General features: G+C 44.1%; 1 protein-coding gene across 3 annotated transcripts in view; it reads right to left on the minus strand.

The window, feature by feature from the left end:
* LOC106567013 (adenylate cyclase type 6) overlaps positions 1 to 18,645 on the minus strand; it is an 80,785-nt gene that overhangs the window by 2,957 nt on the left and 59,183 nt on the right. For all 3 annotated transcript variants that reach the window (XM_014135781.2, XM_014135780.2, XM_014135782.2), the window contains exons 6-22: positions 17,518 to 17,629; positions 17,161 to 17,288; positions 16,851 to 17,009; positions 16,356 to 16,497; positions 15,878 to 16,015; positions 13,745 to 13,773; positions 12,104 to 12,251; positions 11,725 to 11,822; positions 11,335 to 11,422; positions 10,968 to 11,084; positions 10,544 to 10,702; positions 10,263 to 10,438; positions 9,820 to 9,888; positions 8,150 to 8,282; positions 5,118 to 5,381; positions 1,775 to 1,979; positions 1,260 to 1,384 (exon numbers count right to left, since the gene is read on the minus strand). In XM_014135781.2, the coding sequence (XP_013991256.2) occupies positions 1,260 to 1,384; positions 1,775 to 1,979; positions 5,118 to 5,381; positions 8,150 to 8,282; positions 9,820 to 9,888; positions 10,263 to 10,438; positions 10,544 to 10,702; positions 10,968 to 11,084; positions 11,335 to 11,422; positions 11,725 to 11,822; positions 12,104 to 12,251; positions 13,745 to 13,773; positions 15,878 to 16,015; positions 16,356 to 16,497; positions 16,851 to 17,009; positions 17,161 to 17,288; positions 17,518 to 17,629 (2,290 nt within the window). The remainder of the gene's footprint in view (positions 1 to 1,259; positions 1,385 to 1,774; positions 1,980 to 5,117; positions 5,382 to 8,149; positions 8,283 to 9,819; positions 9,889 to 10,262; positions 10,439 to 10,543; positions 10,703 to 10,967; positions 11,085 to 11,334; positions 11,423 to 11,724; positions 11,823 to 12,103; positions 12,252 to 13,744; positions 13,774 to 15,877; positions 16,016 to 16,355; positions 16,498 to 16,850; positions 17,010 to 17,160; positions 17,289 to 17,517; positions 17,630 to 18,645) is intronic.

The following is an 18,645-nucleotide window of genomic DNA, read 5'->3' on the forward strand; positions in this document are numbered from 1 at the left end:
GAAGTGGAGAACTTGGTATCTGGTTACAATTCTTGTTCCTTGTAATAAATCGTAGTTGCAAAATGCTGCGCTGCAGTAGGGTTTTATATTCAGCAGGTGGCAGCACTGATCATAGAGGACGGAGGGGACACAATCTATATTGTGGACACCCATTCAAATTAGTGGATTCGGCTATTTCAGCCACACCCGTTGCTGACAGACAGGTGTATAAAATCGAGCACACAGCCATGCAGTCTCCATAGACAAACATTGGCAGTGCAATGGCCTCACTGAAGATCTCAGTGACTTTCAACGTAGCACCGTCATAGGATGCCACCTTTCCAACAAGTCAGTTCGTCCAATCTATGCCATGCTAGCAACAACAGCAACAACAGCTCAGCCGCGAAGTGGTAGGCCCCAAGCTCACAGAACGGGACCACCGAGTGCTGAAGCGCGTAAAAAATGTTTTGCCTGTCCTCGGTTGCAACACTCACTACCGAGTTCCAAACTGCCTCTGGAAGCAACATCAGCACAAGAACTGTTTGTCGGGAGCTTCATGAAATGGGAATCCATGGCTGAGCAGCCGCACAAAAGCCTAAGATCACCATGCGCAATGCCAAGCTTCAGCTGGAGTGGTGTAAAGCTAATCGCCATTGGACTCTGGAACAGTGGAAACATGTTCTCTGGAGTGATAAATCACGCTTTACCATCTGGCAGTCCGATGGACGAATCTGGGTTTGGCGGATGACAGGAGAACGCTACCTACCGAATGCATAGTGCCAACTCTAAAGTTTGGTGGATAGCGGTCTGGGGCTGTTTTTCATGGTTTGGGCTAGGCCCCTTAGTTCCAGTGAAGGGAAATCTTAACGCTCTAGCATACAGCAGAAATGGTTTGTCGAGATCGGTGTGGAAGAACTTGATTGGCCTGCACAGAGCCCTGACCTCAACCACATCGAACGTCATTGTGATAAATTGGAACGCAGACTGCGAGCCAGGCCTAATCGCCCAACATCAGTCCCCGACCTCACTAATGCTCTTGTGGCTGAATGGAAGCAGGTTCCCCATGTTCCAACATCTAGAGGAAAGCCTTCCCAGAAGAGTGGAGGCTGTTATAGCAGAAAAAGGGAGACCATCATCCAAGGAATTACATTGACAGATTAATATAGCATTTAAATAAGTTTTAAATGGGTGAACATTGTATGACTCTCATGTCTAAAATACAGTGCATACCAAAGATATGTACAATAATTCTTAATATCAGGCAAAGTAGGTGTATCTACTTGTATGCAGTCTGGGACTCCTGTGCTGTCCATACGACTGGCCACGTTGACAGTGTTCCCCCAGATGTCATACTGGGGCTTCTTAGCCCCGATCACCCCTGCCACCACCGGACCCATGTTGAGACCTGCATGAGGAAACAAGACACAGTCAACCTGCCTGCCTGCATTGCACCACTTCACCCATCTAGAAGTAAACCTGTAAATTCTGTCCTAGAGGGCTGCAACATGTGCCGGCTTTTGTTCCAGTACAACGCATCTGATTCAAATAGTCAACTAATGATAGACGACTGCAGCCCTAACCAGAATTGATTCTTACTCTGTGTGTTGTCTTTTCAAAGGGACACTTTGCCACACATGTAATACCACTCATCTATCTTCATCTGGAAGTTATTGAAGGAGTATTTGTAGGTGTACTTCATCTGTTCCCTGAGTCTCATGGCTAGTCCTACTCCTAATACTACTACTACCACCATCCCACCCCACCGGGGATCTCTACTATAGGTCCAGGGACTCACCTATCTTCATCTGGAAGTTATTGAAGGAGTGTTCGTTGATGTACTTCATCTGTTCCCTGAGTCTCATAGCATAGTCTGCCAGAGCCAGGATGTGTGATCGTCCCTCACGGTCGTAGGTAGAGTCGTTGAGGCCAGAGGCAGCCATGTAGGTACTACCGATGGTCTTTATCTTTTCCAGTTGACGGAAGTTGTCCTCACTGATGATCTGGGCGGTCGGGGGGTAGACAAAAGCGAGTCATCGGTGGAAAGGGAGAGAGTTACAAGCAGTGCCAAAACGCACACAATAACAAACCGTACTATAATAGCTGGGTCGTTCCACAAATAGAGTACATTTTGCATCCCTTTGATATGTTAGGTAGAAATTGTGCACCAATATTGAACTTTAAAAGCCTGTAATATTAAATGAATTCCTGTTTAAAATAGACCACATGAAACATTCAATAAATTTGATTTTTTATATGAATATAGCGGCATTTTGTCCCTCGTCATGTTTTCCCGACTTCTAAGAAGATTTGATTTAACTCTAAAATTTGAAACTATTCCTTTAAAAAAATAATTTAAAACATTGAACATATAATATTCAAATCATAGTGTAGGTGAGCTGGTTCTACTATTGTTGGCAATTTTCTGGTGTTTTGAGGTGGAAAACTGAGCACGTCAGGCATAACATGTCAAACCATAGATAGATAGCCTTAGGGCTGACCCCAATTAGTTGACTGGTCGATTGTCTGCGTGTTAGGCTGTTGGTCAACCAACATTGTTTTAGTCTAGCAGTAACAAATATATATACAGTACCAGTCAAAAGTTTGGACACACCTACTCATTCAAGGGTTTTTCTTAATTTTTACTATTTTCTTACACTGTAGAATAATAGTGAAGACATCAAAACTATGAAATCACACATGAAATCATATAGTATTTTATATTTGAGATTCTTCAAAGTAGCCACCCTTTGCCTTGATGACAGCTTTACACACTCTTGGCATTCTCGCAACCAGCTTCACCTGGAATGCTTTTCCAACAGTCTTGAAGGAGTTCCCACATATGCTGAGCACTTGTTGGCTGCTTTTACTACACGCTGCAGTCCAACTCATCCCAAACCATCTCAATTGGGTTGAGGTCGGGTGAGTGTGGAGGCCTGGTCATCTGATGCAGCACTCCATCACTCTCCTTCTTGGTCAAATAGCCCTTACACAGCCTGAAGGTGTGTTGGCTCATTGTCCTGTTGAAAAACAAATGATAGTCCCACTAAGCCCAAACCAGATGGGATGGCGTATCGCTGCAGAATGCTGTGGAAGCCATGCTGGTTAAGTGCGCCTTGAATTCTAAATAAATCACCCACAGTGTCACCAGCAAAGCACCCCCACACGATCACACCTCCTCCTCTATGCTTCACGGTGGGAACTACACATGCGGAGATCATCCGTTCACCTACTCTGCATCTTACGAAGACACGGTGGTTGGAACCAAAAATCTCAAATTTGGACTCATCAGACCACAGGACAGATTTTCCCCGGTCTAATATCCATTGCCCAAGCAAGTCTCTTCATCTTATTGGTGACCTTTAGTAGTGGGGTTTTTTTTCAGCAATTCGACCATGGCCTGATTCACGCAGTCTCCTCTGAACAGTTGATGTTGAGATGTGTCTGTTACTTGAAATCTGTGAAGCATTTATTTGGGCTGCAATCTGAGGTGCAGTTAACTCTAATGAACTTATCCTCTGCAGCAGAGGTAACTCTGGGTCTTTCTTTCCTGTGACGGTCCTCATGAGAGCTAGTTTCATCATAGTGTTTGATGGTTTTTGCGACTGTACTTGAAGAAACGTAAACATTTCCGGATTGATGTTCCGTTAAATGTTCCGGATTGACTGACTTTCATGTCTTAAAGTAATGATGGAATCCTCATCTTTTACCAAATAGGGCTATCTTCTGTATACCACCCCTACCTTGTCACAGCACAACTGATTGGCTCAAACACATTAACACCTGTTAATTGAAATGCATTCCAGGTGATTACCTCATGAAGCTGGTTGAGAGAATGCCAAGAGTGTGCAAGCTGTCATCAAGGCAAAGGGTGGCTACTTTGAAGAATCTCAAATAGAAAATATACACTTTTTTGGTTACTGTATGATACCATATGTGTTATTTCATAGTTTTGATGTCTTCACTACTATTCTACAATGTAGAAAATAGTAAAAATAAAGAAAAACCCTGGATTGAGTATGTGTGTCCAAACTTTGACTGGTACTGTATGTATATTTGCGCCCATCTCAGTGATCTAATCCATTGCAGAGACCAAGACTAAAAACACATTTTAGTTTAATCCGAAAATGTGGTCGGAGCCTCCAGAGGCATGCAGAGGCCAAATCAAGCTCTGTACCACCTCCCAAATGTTGTAACAATGCCGAGGGTTCTGTATTACTCAGCATTGACATGATTGGTTGACGGTAGGTGGGGGCGGTACATCCTGTAGAAAACACAAACTCACTTCCTTTACAACTGCTCCGCACTGCTCCACGAAGCTCAAGAAGTATGTATGCCCTGACTTCTGCTGAGGCCGTATCACCGTAAATGCTGCATGGCCAATTCAGACGTCGGATTGACCATGCGCCCAGATGCACTTCTCTCTCCAGAATGCGCTCTTTCTCGCCAATTTGTGCTCATTCATTTTTTCATAACTTCATTAAACTGTTTAAATGAAAATGTGCATATGAAAACCATAACTGGCACTTAGATCGGTATAAATGGTAAGACATATTGGAATTTCACATGAGAAAAGGTTGCCGACTCCTCGTGTAGACTATTACCGGCAACTTCAGGAGAGTGATGGCAGAATCTGCTAAAGCCAGCAGGAGCAGAATAGTTGGGTCAGGTTACATTTTTTTCTTCGATTGGTCGAAAGAACAGACAACTAGATAAGGCTAGATTTTTAAAATGTATTTAACAGTTTTTGTGAAGCTTGCATACAGTTGCCCCTTCCTGTTGCACACAGCAAGTTTCCATTCCCCCAGTGATGGAGATTTATGGCTGATTTAAGATGAAAACCTCAACCCTGTTACGGTAAACCCTGTCAACACTTACTAGTCTTTTTTTTAAATTATTAACCCCTTGAGATGAGTAAATATGTTTTTTTTTATGACAAAATGTTCAAAATTAGGTGCAAGTTACACTACCCAAAATGTACTCTATTCATAGAACGACGATCATGTACTCTATTCATCTGCGACGATCTCGTTCGGTAATCTCAAAGACTCCATCCCCTCGTTGTCTCTCTGCTCTCCCCCATTCCTCCTCTCCTCACTCCCTGACCTTTCCCTTCCTTTATACAGATTATTCTCTCTCACCTCGTCAAAGTCGGCGATGATCTCGTTGAGCAGCCTGAGACACTCCACTCCCTCGTTGTTGGCCTCCAGCTCCACGTAGAACTCAGAGAAGTTGGAGATGGAGGCGAACATGACGGCCACACACTCACAGGACTGGTAGTAGAGCTCGTCGTTACGCCGCTCCCGCGCCAGGAAGTGGGCGGCCACGTCTTTAGGCAGGATGTTGTGGAGGAGGCGGCGGTTGTAGGCCTGAAGCTCCTCCATCTCCTCTTTCTCCTCTGTAGCCTGGAGGGGACAGACACCGGAGAATGGGGAAATGGTTTGTTAAAAGAGATGAGGAAGTGACTAAATGACTAATAGGGCAACCTCATTGCTGTCTGTCTATAGGTATTGAGAGGAACCGAAAATGCTGATTGGCGTTTTGTATTCCACTGAACGTAGACCAGAGTCGAGATTAAAAGTCACTCTGCTGCAACCACTATCTACAGAGAAAGGCTGAGATCTGCTGAGTGATGTCACCAGATACAACAACCGAGGCATGTGGACTCTACCTGCTGGACGTGTGTGTGAGGGGGTGCCAGGTCCTACCTAGCTTCCAGAGGAAGTCGAGGCGTGTGTGTGTGTGTGTGTGTGTGTGTGTGTGTGTGTGTGTGTGTGTGTGTGTGTGTTGTGTGTGTGTGTGTGTGTATGTGAGGGATGTGATTTATTTATTTTTTGCTGCCGTTTATCCAACTGTTAATGACGATGATGCAATGGTGGAGAGTCGACTCTCCAAAATAATTTATTCTTTGCACAGACCCCATTTCTGAGTGTCAAGATTCAGTATTTTTTAAACAGAGGAGACTGATTAGTTGCCGTACTTCAGAGAATACAAACACTCGTGTCTTTCATAGCAAGCTAGCGAGGGACGGAGAGAGAGGGGAGGGGCACAGGGGCACAGTATAGACAGGTCGGCCACCAGGCAGACAGAGTCAGAACCGTGCACTAGGCCTATCTATCAGCAATCAAAAGGTGTGTCTCGCAATGGAATGCTGTATCTTGCAATTTCTTGGCTTGCAATGTCTCGCAACTTCAGTAAAGCAGAGCCTAATATCAATGAATAAGTTAGGATATTTTACACGCAACAGACCGAAGACTGAACACACACTCGCACCATTAGCATTAGTGGGAACCAAGACTGTTCTCAGGGCAGGTCTGCCGGTTTTGACTAGCAGAAGTGACTTTTCGTAGCAGGTTAGGAGAATTTATAAAGCAGGTTAGGGAAATTAACCTGTTAGGGCTAGGGGGCAGTATTGACACGGCTGGATAAAAAACGTACCCGATTTAATCTGGTTACTACTCCTGCCCAGTAACTAGAATATGCATATAATTATTGGCTTTGGATAGAAAACACCCTAAAGTTTCTAAAACTGTTTGAATGGTGTCTGTGAGTATAACAGAACTCATATGGCAGGCCAAAACCTGAGAAGATTCCATGCAGGAAGTGGCCTGTCTGACAATTTCTTCCCCTTCTTGATTATCTCTATCCATTACAAAGGATCTCTGCTGTTACGTGACACTTCCTACGGCTCACATGGGCTCTCAGAAGGCGGCAAAAAGCTGAATCGTGGCTTTGCAGGCTCTGGCTGAAAAAAAGTAGCGCGTTTGGGTAGTGGCTGGTTACAGTACTGTGAGACTCAGGCGCGTGCCCGCGTCGACCAAATGCTTTGTTTTCTTTCCTCTGTTTACCTATACGGAGATTCCCGGTCGGAATATTTTCGCTTTTTTTACGAGAAAAATGGCATAAAAATGGATTTTAAACAGCGGTTGACATGCTTCGAAGTACGGTAATGGAATATTTAGACATTTTTTGTCACGAATTGCGCCATGTTCGTGACCCTGATTTACCATTTGGGATAGTGTCTGGAACGCACGAACAAAACGCCGCTATTTGGATATAACGATGGATTATTTTGGACCAAACCAACATTTGTTATTGAAGTAGCAGTCCTGGGAGTGCATTCTGACGAAGACAACAAAGGTAATCAAACTTTTGTAATAGTAAATCTGACTTTGGTCAGGGCTAAACTTGGTGGGTGTCTAAATGGCTAGCCGTGATGGCTGGGCTATCTACTGAGAATATTGCAAAATGTGCTTTCACCGAAAAGCTATTTTAAAATCGGACACCTCGATTGCACAAAGGAGTTCTGTATCTATAATTCTTAAAATAATTGTTCTTTTTTTTGTGAACGTTTATCGTGAGTAATTTAGAAATTGTTAGTAAATTCCCTGGAAGTTTGCGGGGGGTATGCTAGTTCTGAACGTCACATGCTAATGTAAAAAGCTGGTTTTTGATATAAATATGAACTTGATTGAGCAAAACATGCATGTATTGTATAACATAATGTCCTAGGTGTGTCATCTGATGAAGATCATCAAAGGTTAGTGCTGCATTTAGCTCTCTTCTGGGTTTTTGTGACATTATATGCTAGCTTGAAAAATGGGTGTCTTATTATTTCTGGCTGGGTACTCTGCTGACATAATCTAATGTTTTGCTTTCGTTGTAAAGCCTTTTTGAAATCGGACAGTGTGGTTAGATTAACGAGAGTCTTGTCTTTAAAATGCTGTAAAATAGTCATATGTTTGAGAAATTGAAGTAATAGCATTTCTAAGGTATTTGAAAATCGCGCCACGGGATTCAACTGGCTGTTGCGTAGGTGGGACGAATTCGAATTCGAAGCCCAGAGAGGTTAACGTGGCAGGTTAGGAGAATTAACATGCCAGGTTAGGAAAGGGTTAGCTAAAATTGCCCCAGACGATGCAACAACCAGGCCATTCCTGAGAACTGTCTTGGTTTCCACTAATGCAATGCTACCAGCACGAGGGAGAGAGGAGTGGGCAGACAGAAAGAACCATGGTGTGCATAGGTCTTGGTAATCTGTATCTCTTGTCTTTTTCCCCCACAAAAAACCTTTGTGGGGAAAAAAAGAAAAAAGGAACTTAACGTTAAGGATCCCAGTTTCTAAATGTTCACAACCCTAGTAAATGTGTATGTGTGTGGTGCCAGGTCCTACCTGCAGCTTCCACAGGAAGTCGAGGCGTGCAGTGGACTCAACCTGCTGAGCGTGTAGGTACAGAGCCAGGACGAACACCGTCAGGATGACAGGGGTCATGACCTTTAGAGACACCTTGGTCACACTCTCCTGGCTGGGGGGAGGGAGACAGGATGACAATCAATCAATGAATCAAGCAATGAATCAAGCAATCAAATCAGTGGAGGTTCCTTGGAGGAGGAAGGGGAGGACCATTTTCAGAAAAATACAAATAGTGAAACATTAAAAAAAGCTCATTTCCATCCTCCTCTGGGTACATTGACTTCAATACAAAATCTAGGAGGCTCATGGTTCTCACCCCCTTCCATAGACTTACACAGTAAGTATGACAACTTCTGGAGGACGTCCTCCAACCTATAAGATCTCTTGCAGTATGAACTAACATCTTGTCCATCCAATCAAAGGATCAGAGAATAAATCTAGTACTGAAAGCATACAACTACAGCTAGCTAGCACTGCAGTGCATAAAATGTGGTGAGTACTTGACTCAAAAAGAGAGAAAGAAAATATTTGAAAAGTTTAACAACAATATAACAATGCTTAACAAAAAATAAGAAGCAGCAGAGACAGAGAGGTAGCTATATTTCATGTTTTTTTTCCTTTTTAGTTTACCTTTAGTTTAGCTAATGCAGATGATTTAGCCTACTCAACAACCTGACTCAAACAAAGAGGAATGCTGTTTATGTTAGCTAGCTGGCTAAGGCTATCCAACACCGCAACTCTTCTAAGGTAAGCTTTCAGTTTTAGAAATGTATTGCCACTGGGGCCTGCCGGTTTAACTGCTAAACTGCTTGTGCTACATGTACTGCGTGATTTGACACATGGATTGGATTGTGGGTGTACTAACGCGTTAGTTCTAGTTTGTTGACTATGACGTTAATATGGTGACAATGATGTATGCTCTAGCAGTAACCTTATGGTATAAAGGTTTGGTTCGGAGAGGTTTTTTGATGGAAAAGTTAGAGAAGGAGAGCGCGTAGATGCGAGAATGACTTATACAACGAGCAAAGCGATGATGCTGTATGTGGCTGCTATGAAAGTGAACTGTGTTTGCGGGTGATCAGGGGTGTATTCATTCCGCTGATTCTGTTGCAAAAAGTTTCTTAATTAAACACACCTACCTGAATTTGTCCAATAGAATCTCTTGTTCTAGTTGATAATGTAATGTTTTGCAACTGTTTGGACTAATAATTACACCTGCTAGATGCAGGCAAGAGTGTGCAAGGCGGTATTGTTTGTGTCACTGTATGTCACCTTGATTTCTCCAATTTGTCTATCGACCTACGTTACAAACGTTCATTTGTAGGCTAGGTTGTAACAACCCCATGATTGGTAGGTATACTGTAGGGGAACATTTAGTATCATGTACTGTAGTAGCCTAGACCTATCGCTGTTACACTGAGCTGGGTGAATGGAATATATGAGGCCATGCTCATAAAATTAAAATTGGTCTCCCTAATCTTGATGGGCATGAACTGCCACTGTAATCAATCAATCACACTCCTGGCTGAGGGGAGACAGACGGAGGATGGACTCAGTCTAAGAGTAGACACGCACACTAACATGGACATGGTAACAGTACGCTGACCAAAATACTAAAAGAGAAGACCAAAAGATAACATTGAACTTACCACGTCTCTGTAACTGTTTCATTGAAACTAGGAAACCAATCTAGAGAGTCATTCAATGGTGTGAAAGAGCTAAGGGCAAAAACATAACACAAATTGATTAAATACCTTCAACACTTGACAAGAAATTTGTGCTTTGCACACCAGAAAGGTAGACACAAGTTCACATTGACTAGAATTGTATACTTGCGCTCTTAAGCTTGTAATGTGGACTGCAACGTGATTCAACCTGCCTTGAGTACCATATGGTCAGGGTTTGCACTTTCGGGACTATTCCATGCAACTTTATCAACTAGTGCAGCTTAAGTATTTGAACGAAAACAAGTACTACTTGAACAAATACTATGAGGTGGGCGAACAGTAGGCTACAGTTAGTGACAGGGTGTGTGTGTGTGTGTGTGTGTGTGTGTGTGTGTGTGTGTGTGTGTGTGTGTGTGTAAACTCACAGGGTGTTGGCGGTGAGCAGCAGATCTGCGTTGTCGAACAGGGCCACCTGGGGCCACTCCACGAGCAGCAGGAAGGTGACCTGGATCAGCACCATAAGGGCCAGCTTGCCTATACTGCTGATGTGGAGGAACACACTGCAGGCCAGCAGGGTCAGGAGAACACTGTAGCAGAAATACTGGAGGAGGAGAGGGGGGGGGGGTGTAGCAAGTTATAACAATGTTATTACATACAGTGTTCACACCACACTCACACCACCCACTAGCGTCCCTGCTGGGCTCACCTCAGGGAAGTGGCATGGCATGGGCTGGCTGGGGCACAGGGTCAGTCCGTCCTGTGCCGACTGTGTCAGGTTGTGTAGTAGACACAGAGTCACCAAACTGGAGGACAGGTTACGCTCACGCACCACACAGTCCACCAGGCCCTCTCTGTCACAGGTAAACTAAAGGGAGAGCTACACATGTCAACCAACAGAGAAACCCAAACACACGGATGTCAAACTGAACTACTACCGTTGTAGGCACTATTGGGAGAATTATTCACAATGTTTGCGCAACACGGCACTCTATCATCTTCTACTGATAGCTTGTCACAAAAACCTATGCCACAGTACCGTACAACGTTTTAAAAAGGAAAATGTTTAATTACCTGCAATTCTAACTGCACTGTTATTGTACATGAACGGGAAAGCAAATAGTGGTCCCTACCATGTTAACGAAGGCAGACATGAAGAGGAGTATGATGGTGAGGACCCCCACCAGGGTACTATTGGTACGAGACTGGACGATCTTCTTAGTCACCGTCTGCAATGCAGCCGGGAAGAGCTGGGAGGGGGAGGGGGGCAGAGAGACAGAGAGCGAGAGATGAAGAAAGAGAATAATTCATCTTAGTCCTCCTCTTAGATAAAAAGATACAGCCTGCGATCTGGGGAATATGTTTAATGGTCATTTAAATTCTATTTACACACGGATTCTTGAAGAATATAATGCATCATCATAACAAATGGCAACTTTTGGCTACATTGTTATGAAAGGGTGATTATACGATTAGAAAATGGTGGCCCTTGTCCCGTACCTTGATGCAGGAGTAGATGGCACAGATGAAGAGGATGTTGACGAGGATGATGAAGATGCTGATGTAAAGACCCAGCATCAGAGGAGTGCTATGGAGAAAAAGAAGAATACATCTTACCGGAAGTCACATACTGCACCAAATTCAATTTACCATAGGCTACTATTCAGTACATTACTACATGAATTCAGTACATTGTCTTTGATGGGTGTAATACAGTTAAAAAGGCTGTCCCTTATTTGGTCCTTTGAGCCGGCTACCCCGTAGCGGTTCAACCAGACCAACCAGCAGCCTAGTTTAGTTCCACACAGGTAACAATTAGAAAGGTTAATAAATACAAAATAAAATACAATGAGAAGAGAGGTTAGGTATAATTAAAAGATATTGACTTACTGGGGGAAGATGATAATCTGGATGAAACAGATGAAACAGAAGACTAACAGACCACAGGCCACGTAGCCTCCAAAACGATCATCCACCTTCTTAGAGTACTGAAAACATCATCGGGAGAAGGAATAATACAATTAGTGGTTGTGTCACTATTAGCTGCAGCAGCAAGCTGCTAACACAATAAGGAGGACCACAACGGGGGGGGAATCCTTCAGGCTTTATTGTGCTTTCTTTATCATGTTGTAACGTATGTGATGTCTCCTGGTCTGGAGTGGGTTTATATGTAGTTTAATAGTCAAATCAATCAATCAATCATTGACTCAATCAGCCAATCACAACGCATCATACTGAATTTAAACAGTGTTAACATTTCTCCTCTGACCTTCTTCTCCAGGTCTTTAGTCTGGAAGGTGAGGAGGAACTTCTTGACGTGGTCTTTACGGAGTTGGTCTATGCTGCGGGCGTCGATGGCTCGGCCCAGAAACTCATCCACCTCATCCTCAGGGTTCAAGGCCTCTTGGGCACAGCGGCTACAAACAGGGAGATAGGACAATAGACGGGGTCACGGAGACAGACAGACAAGGACAACAGACAGGGTCACGGGGACAGACAAGGACAACAGACAGGGTCACGGGGACAGACAAGGACAACAGACAGGGTCACGGGGACAGACAGACAACAGACAGGGTCACGGGGACAGACAGACAACAGACAGGGTCACGGGGACAGACAGACAACAGACAGGGTCACGGGGACAGACAGACAACAGACAGGGTCACGGGGACAGACAGACAACAGACAGGGTCACGGGGACAGACAGACAACAGACAGGGTCACGGGGAAAGACAGACAACAGACAGGGTCACGGGGACAGACAGACAAGGACAACAGACAGGGTCACGGGGACAGACAGACAAGGACAACAGACAGGTTCACGGGGACAGACAGACAAGGACAACAGACAGGGTCACGGGGACAGACAGACAAGGACAACAGACAGGGTCACGGGGACAGACAGACAAGGACAACAAACAGGGTCACGGGGACAGACAGACAAGGACAACAGACAGGGTCACGGGGACAGACAGACAAGGACAACAGACAGGGTCACGGGGACAGACAGACAAGGACAACAGACAGGGTCACGGGGACAGACAGACAAGGACAACAGACAGGGTCACGGGGACAGACAGACAAGGACAACAGACAGGGTCACGGGGACAGACAGACAAGGACAACAGACAGGGTCACGGGGACAGACAGACAAGGACAACAGACAGGGTCACGGGGACAGACAGACAAGGACAACAGACAGGGTCACGGGGACAGACAGACAAGGACAACAGACAGGGTCACGGGGACAGTCAGACAAGGACAACAGACAGGGTCACGGGGACAGTCAGACAAGGACAACAGACAGGGTCACGGGGACAGACAGACAAGGACAACAGACAGGGTCACGGGGACAGACAGACAAGGACAACAGACAGGGTCACGGGGACAGTCAGACAAGGACAACAGACAGGGTCACGGGGACAGTCAGACAAGGACAACAGACAGGGTCACGGGGACAGACAGACAAGGACAACAGACAGGGTCACGGGGACAGTCAGACAAGGACAACAGACAGGGCCATGGAGATAGAAGCACAAATCAAACAGTATTTGAATTCTTAGCCTGTTTACAGATGTGCAGACTTTACACTTTTGAGACTATTCCATTCCATCCCGGGCATTGCTCAATCAAGCATTTTATTGAAAGAAAACAAATACTATTTGAACCCAGGTCTACCTCTGTGACAGGCAGTGATTAAGAGCCAATAGGGAATTAGTGTTGGACTGACTCTGACCCTCTAAAACCAACAGTCTGCTCTAAACTTAGCTCCAACAATAACTAACAGTGTGCCAATCAGTCCCCACTACTACATTAAACACACACACACACAAACTGGCCAATGCCTACAACAACACAGAGTACACACACAGTAACCCGATAACAACTACTGGGCCAAAATAGGACTCACTTGTCTTGTCTGGATGTTTCATCGATACCCTGGGAAAAGTGAGAGGAACACAAAGAGCGAGAGAGAGAGAAAGAGAGAGAGAGCGAGAGAGAGAAGAATGGATGAGAGAGAGAGAGAGAGAGTATGAGAGAGAAGAATGGATGAGAGAGAGAGAGAAAAAGAGTATGAGAGAGGAGAGAGAGAGAAGAATGGATGAGAGAGAGAGGGGGAGAGAAAGAAAGAGAGTGTGAGAGAGGAGAGAGAGAAGAATGGATGAGAGAGAGCGATGTTTTAGACACGTAGCCAGGGAAAACCACAGTGTAACCAAGCCAGTGAAAAACATACCGCCAGACTCAGACATCTGCACAGTTAATCCCTGGGAGCCAGACTGATGTTTTAATTAATGCTGTAGGATTAAAATTACACCCTCCTCCCCCTGGGCAATACCCCTCAGAAAAGAAGAGAGAGTGAGGGGAAAGGAGGTAATGAGAAGAGGAGAAAAGAGAAGAGAAGGAGAGGAACAAGATGACAGAAGTTGAGAAGGGGAAGGGAAGTGAGTTTGGAGAGAGGGTGAGAAGAAGAGGAGAGGAAAGAAGAGGAGAGAGTTGAGGAGAAGACAGGTGAAGTGTAGGGTGTGAGGAAAGAGGGGAATGGAGAGAGGTTGAGAACAGGAAAAGAGGAGAAATGATCATGGAGATGCAGTCCTGCTAGACTGATCAGATCTGAAGCATTGTTGTTGTGAATCATATCAGAGTCAATAACAAGTGTTAGACTAGCTGTCTGCCACTGGCCACTAACTTCCATTGGGTGTTGGGTGTACATTAAAGGGGCAATCTGCGTTTGAAACAATAACAAAGGGTACACCCTGCCTCTGTTTTGGTAAAAAGCTGAGGGATGGGCCTGGAGAAATATAACCACGTAAATTCATAGACAGACCTATTGATGCAAAGACTGACCATCCAAGATATCAAAATGATAGTTTTATGCATATTTTGAGGCTATACAAGGTTTGTTTACATGTAATTTGTTTACAAACATTGGGGTAAAAAAAGCTTATATTTTGGGTTCTGATGAGTACGACAGTTGAACTGAGCTCATGAGGCATTTATAAGTTATATTCCTCAAGAAGAAATGCGTATATATATATATACATATATGTATATATATATATAAGTATATATGTATATATATAAGTCAAAAAAAATTATATAGCAATTGTGGATTACCCCTTTACTCACAGCGGAGCTGTGTAACTAACTCCCACTTGTTGTGATGGTGTTGGCTCTATACTGATCGATACATGATTTCAGTTTTCCATTGGCTGTTTTAGAGGCTTGAGGCTTGTATTACGCACATGATTAAAGCTTAGGTTGCTAGACAAAAGCATGAACCATTTTATGTGAGTAAAGTCATACCGTATCATTTAAAAAAATCACAACAGCTGTGATGGAAACAGGAAGTTTTGGTACAATTTTATAAATGTCGACAGATAATTTGTTTGTTCGACATGGTGGGAACTTTTTGTGTCGATACAATGAATTAATTATGCAGAAAATGGTGGAGTCAAGTGATGGTGTGGTCCTCCCACTACGACTCAGGAAACCATGCAGTTTATTGGCTACCGATGAAATAAATGATGAACTTCACAGGGTGGTGAAAGTGCACAGTGATGAGCTTGATGCTCCTTTCCAATAAATATCGAGGGTCTTGTTCTGGTTAGACAAATAAAAACATTCTCTCTCTTACCCATAATCATCTCATCATGTAGACTAGCCTACCCGCACTATCTGCAAGCTGTTAGCTAGAGTGCACATACTAAGACCAGAGTAGGCACAATTAACGTAACCGTTTTTGTGACCAAACAATCAGTAGAGTTGAAAATGCGATGGAAACACATTGAACTTTAGATTTTTTTATTCGGTACATGTAAACTTAAGCCAAAAAGTCCATTTTGTGTGCAACACGTAATCACGCACTGATTTTCTATCCGCAACAAGTCAGTTTGGTGGAAATACCTCTGATGGGAAAATGCACATATTTTCTTGACGCAGATTTTAGAATACTCGCATGAAAATCTGTCGCCAATTGGACGGGATCCTAGCTATATAGAGCAATCATTTGCTCTCAGACCATTTCAGGTAATCAGTTTCTCACCATCTGCCTGAAGACTTTGGAGTCCTTGGTCCTGGAGAACCTTGTGTCGGGTACCCAGCGTGGCATCAGGCCCTCAGTGGAGTTGGCACGTGCCCGCTGCATCATGGCACTCTTGGCCATCGCTGCCTTCTCCTCTTTCTGCGGGGAGGGAAATGACCACACCAATGGACCTTATTCACACTGGACATTTGAATATTGTTCCACAGTATTTTTTAATTCCCAAAAAATTCAATACTATTACCAACATAGATTCTGACAGAGATTTTGAACAATACACATTCTTTTTGATAATTCAATTAATAATTAATGATAAGTACCATCCAGGAGAAAAAGAGGAAACCAATTAATAAATGGATAACTAAAGGAAATGAAGAATTTCTGTGATCTGAAACTGACAATGGACAATAAACTATTCTTTTTCCTAGTATAAATGAAAAAAAAAAAACGATTGATTTAACTCGTTAATTAAACAACAGACCCTTTTCTGGCTGCACCCCAGCACCAGGAATGTCTCGATGTTGTTCTCCTTCAGATAGGCGTTCCTGTCCCCTCCGAACCCTGGCTCCACCTCATAGTCCCCATTCAGGTACTGTAGGGTGGCCTTGGTGATGTGGATACGCCTAGTAACACACACATACACACAAGGACAAGGGGTCACATCGACACAGTACATCAGAGGACATTTTGAATCTCGAGGACTGCAGTACCAGAAAGAATGTAATCAATACTAACACTTTATTATGATGCCCCACATCTAGTTAGATTTATTGTATTATCAAGCGTGTGTTTTATCCTCTATTTGTGTCGAATTGTGATGCGTCCGAGCCATATGCCTGTAAGCCAAAGACAAATGTTTATTTTTTACAATTAAAAAAAAAATAAAGGCTTGAACTTGCATGTGCAACTAAATGTTTAGCAGCAGATCAAGTGCAACCCTATTGGAGTTTTCTATGGTGTGTTGGGAGGGGCTTACCCTGCCGCACCCCCTGCCTCCATGTGATTGGCTAGAGTGACATCGTTGGACCATACGTCAAACTGCCACTTCCTGAGTCCCAGCACCCCACAGTGGACCCGGCCGCTATGGATACCCACACGCATGTTCACATTGACCCCTGTGACCTCTCTCACCAGCCTGCAGGGAGACAAACACACACACACAGTTAGACACACAGAAGCTTGCGCAGACACACACCGAAAACCCCCTGTTACGATAGATTCTAGACAAGCCAAAATGTGCTTTCTACTAATTCAAAGTAGGTTATTCATTAGTGTGTGTGACTCACGAGATGGCCTCTATCATGTCCACTCCCATCTCCACACAGCAGTGTGCATGGTCGGCCCTGGGTTCAGGCAGTCCAGACACACAGTAGTAGCAGTCTCCAAGGATCTTGATCCTCAGACAGTGGTTCTCCTATAGGACACACACAGGTTCAGGGTTAGGGAGTAGTTTACACATCAAATGTTAAATGTATTACGGAGCATTACACAACACAAATGTAAGTGGCCAGTAGCCAATGAATCACACGTCACTATGGGCGATGCAAAATCCACAATTTAAAAGTAAAGAGTACATCTATAATAGGTTTGAAATCTGACGTACGGGGTTGAAGTGACTGATTATATGATGTCTAACTGCTCACCGAAGCTAGTTTGTCGAAGCGAGCGAAAAGTTCATTCAGTGTCATGACCAACTCTTGTGCGGTGCATTGTGATGCCAGGCTGGTGAATCCTTCGATGTCTGCAAACAGTATACTGTTGGATGGAGAGAGAAAGAAAGACAGGGAGAGAGAGAGCGAGAGAGAAAGAGAAAGCGGGAGTAAGAAAGATTGTAAGACAGAGGGAGGAAAAAGAGAGAATGAAAGAAGGAGAGAGAGAGAGGGGGAAGAGGGAGAGACAGAGAGATAGATCAATAACCCATCATTGGCATGGTCATGCGCCGACCGGCCTGTCTGCTCCCTCCCGCCATCTCTTGTTGAGATAGAGAGGCATTTATTCTGTTCAGCTTTTCGTCTGGACTCATATAGGTCACCTTCAGTCCTCCCTCCCTTCCCAGTGAAGACATCTCAGCACGATTCTCATTTTCTAATTTGTGGTAATAATTACAAGGAAGAGGAAAAACAACTGGAATGTTGACACTTCTAGTGGAGAGATGAGAGATGGCGCTGTTGCCCTCTTGATCAATGTTCTGACTCAATAATAATAATAACAACAACAACAACAACAACAACATGATAGAAGACAGACCGATAGAGAGAGAATGTCTGGGGAGTTTCACAGTGTTAATTCAACACATCTTGATGGTGATTGAATAGAGTTTAGACTAATATCTGGGTCAAGAGGCTGGTGGTGTTAGATCAGGTAGTCCAGGGTCCACAAAACAACTCAGAGTAGGAGTGCTGACCTAGGATCAGTTTAGCGTTTTAGTTAATACTTAATAAAATAGCATGGACTGATCCTGGATCAGCATTCCTACTCAGACACTTTGTGGATATGGGGCCACGGCAATGTCTGAAAAAATTACTGGCTTTCATATGCTTGCTTCCTCCATCCTTGTTTCCTCAATTCCTCTCAAAGTTCATTGGAGGAAGCAGTCCCAGGGAGGGACCTTGGATTCTTTCCTTTAATGTGCTTTAAGAGGATTTGAGGAACTGTGGCAGTTTTGTCATTTGAGCCAATACAGATGTGTCACATTTTGACCTCAGCACCACTTGTTGCGGGAAGAGAGTGAAATGGTCAGTGTGTGTCCATGGTTATGGCAGAGGGAAAGG

Source organism: Salmo salar, chromosome ssa13 (genome assembly GCF_905237065.1).
Source record: "Salmo salar chromosome ssa13, Ssal_v3.1, whole genome shotgun sequence".
In the NCBI taxonomy this organism is placed as follows: domain Eukaryota; kingdom Metazoa; phylum Chordata; class Actinopteri; order Salmoniformes; family Salmonidae; genus Salmo; species Salmo salar.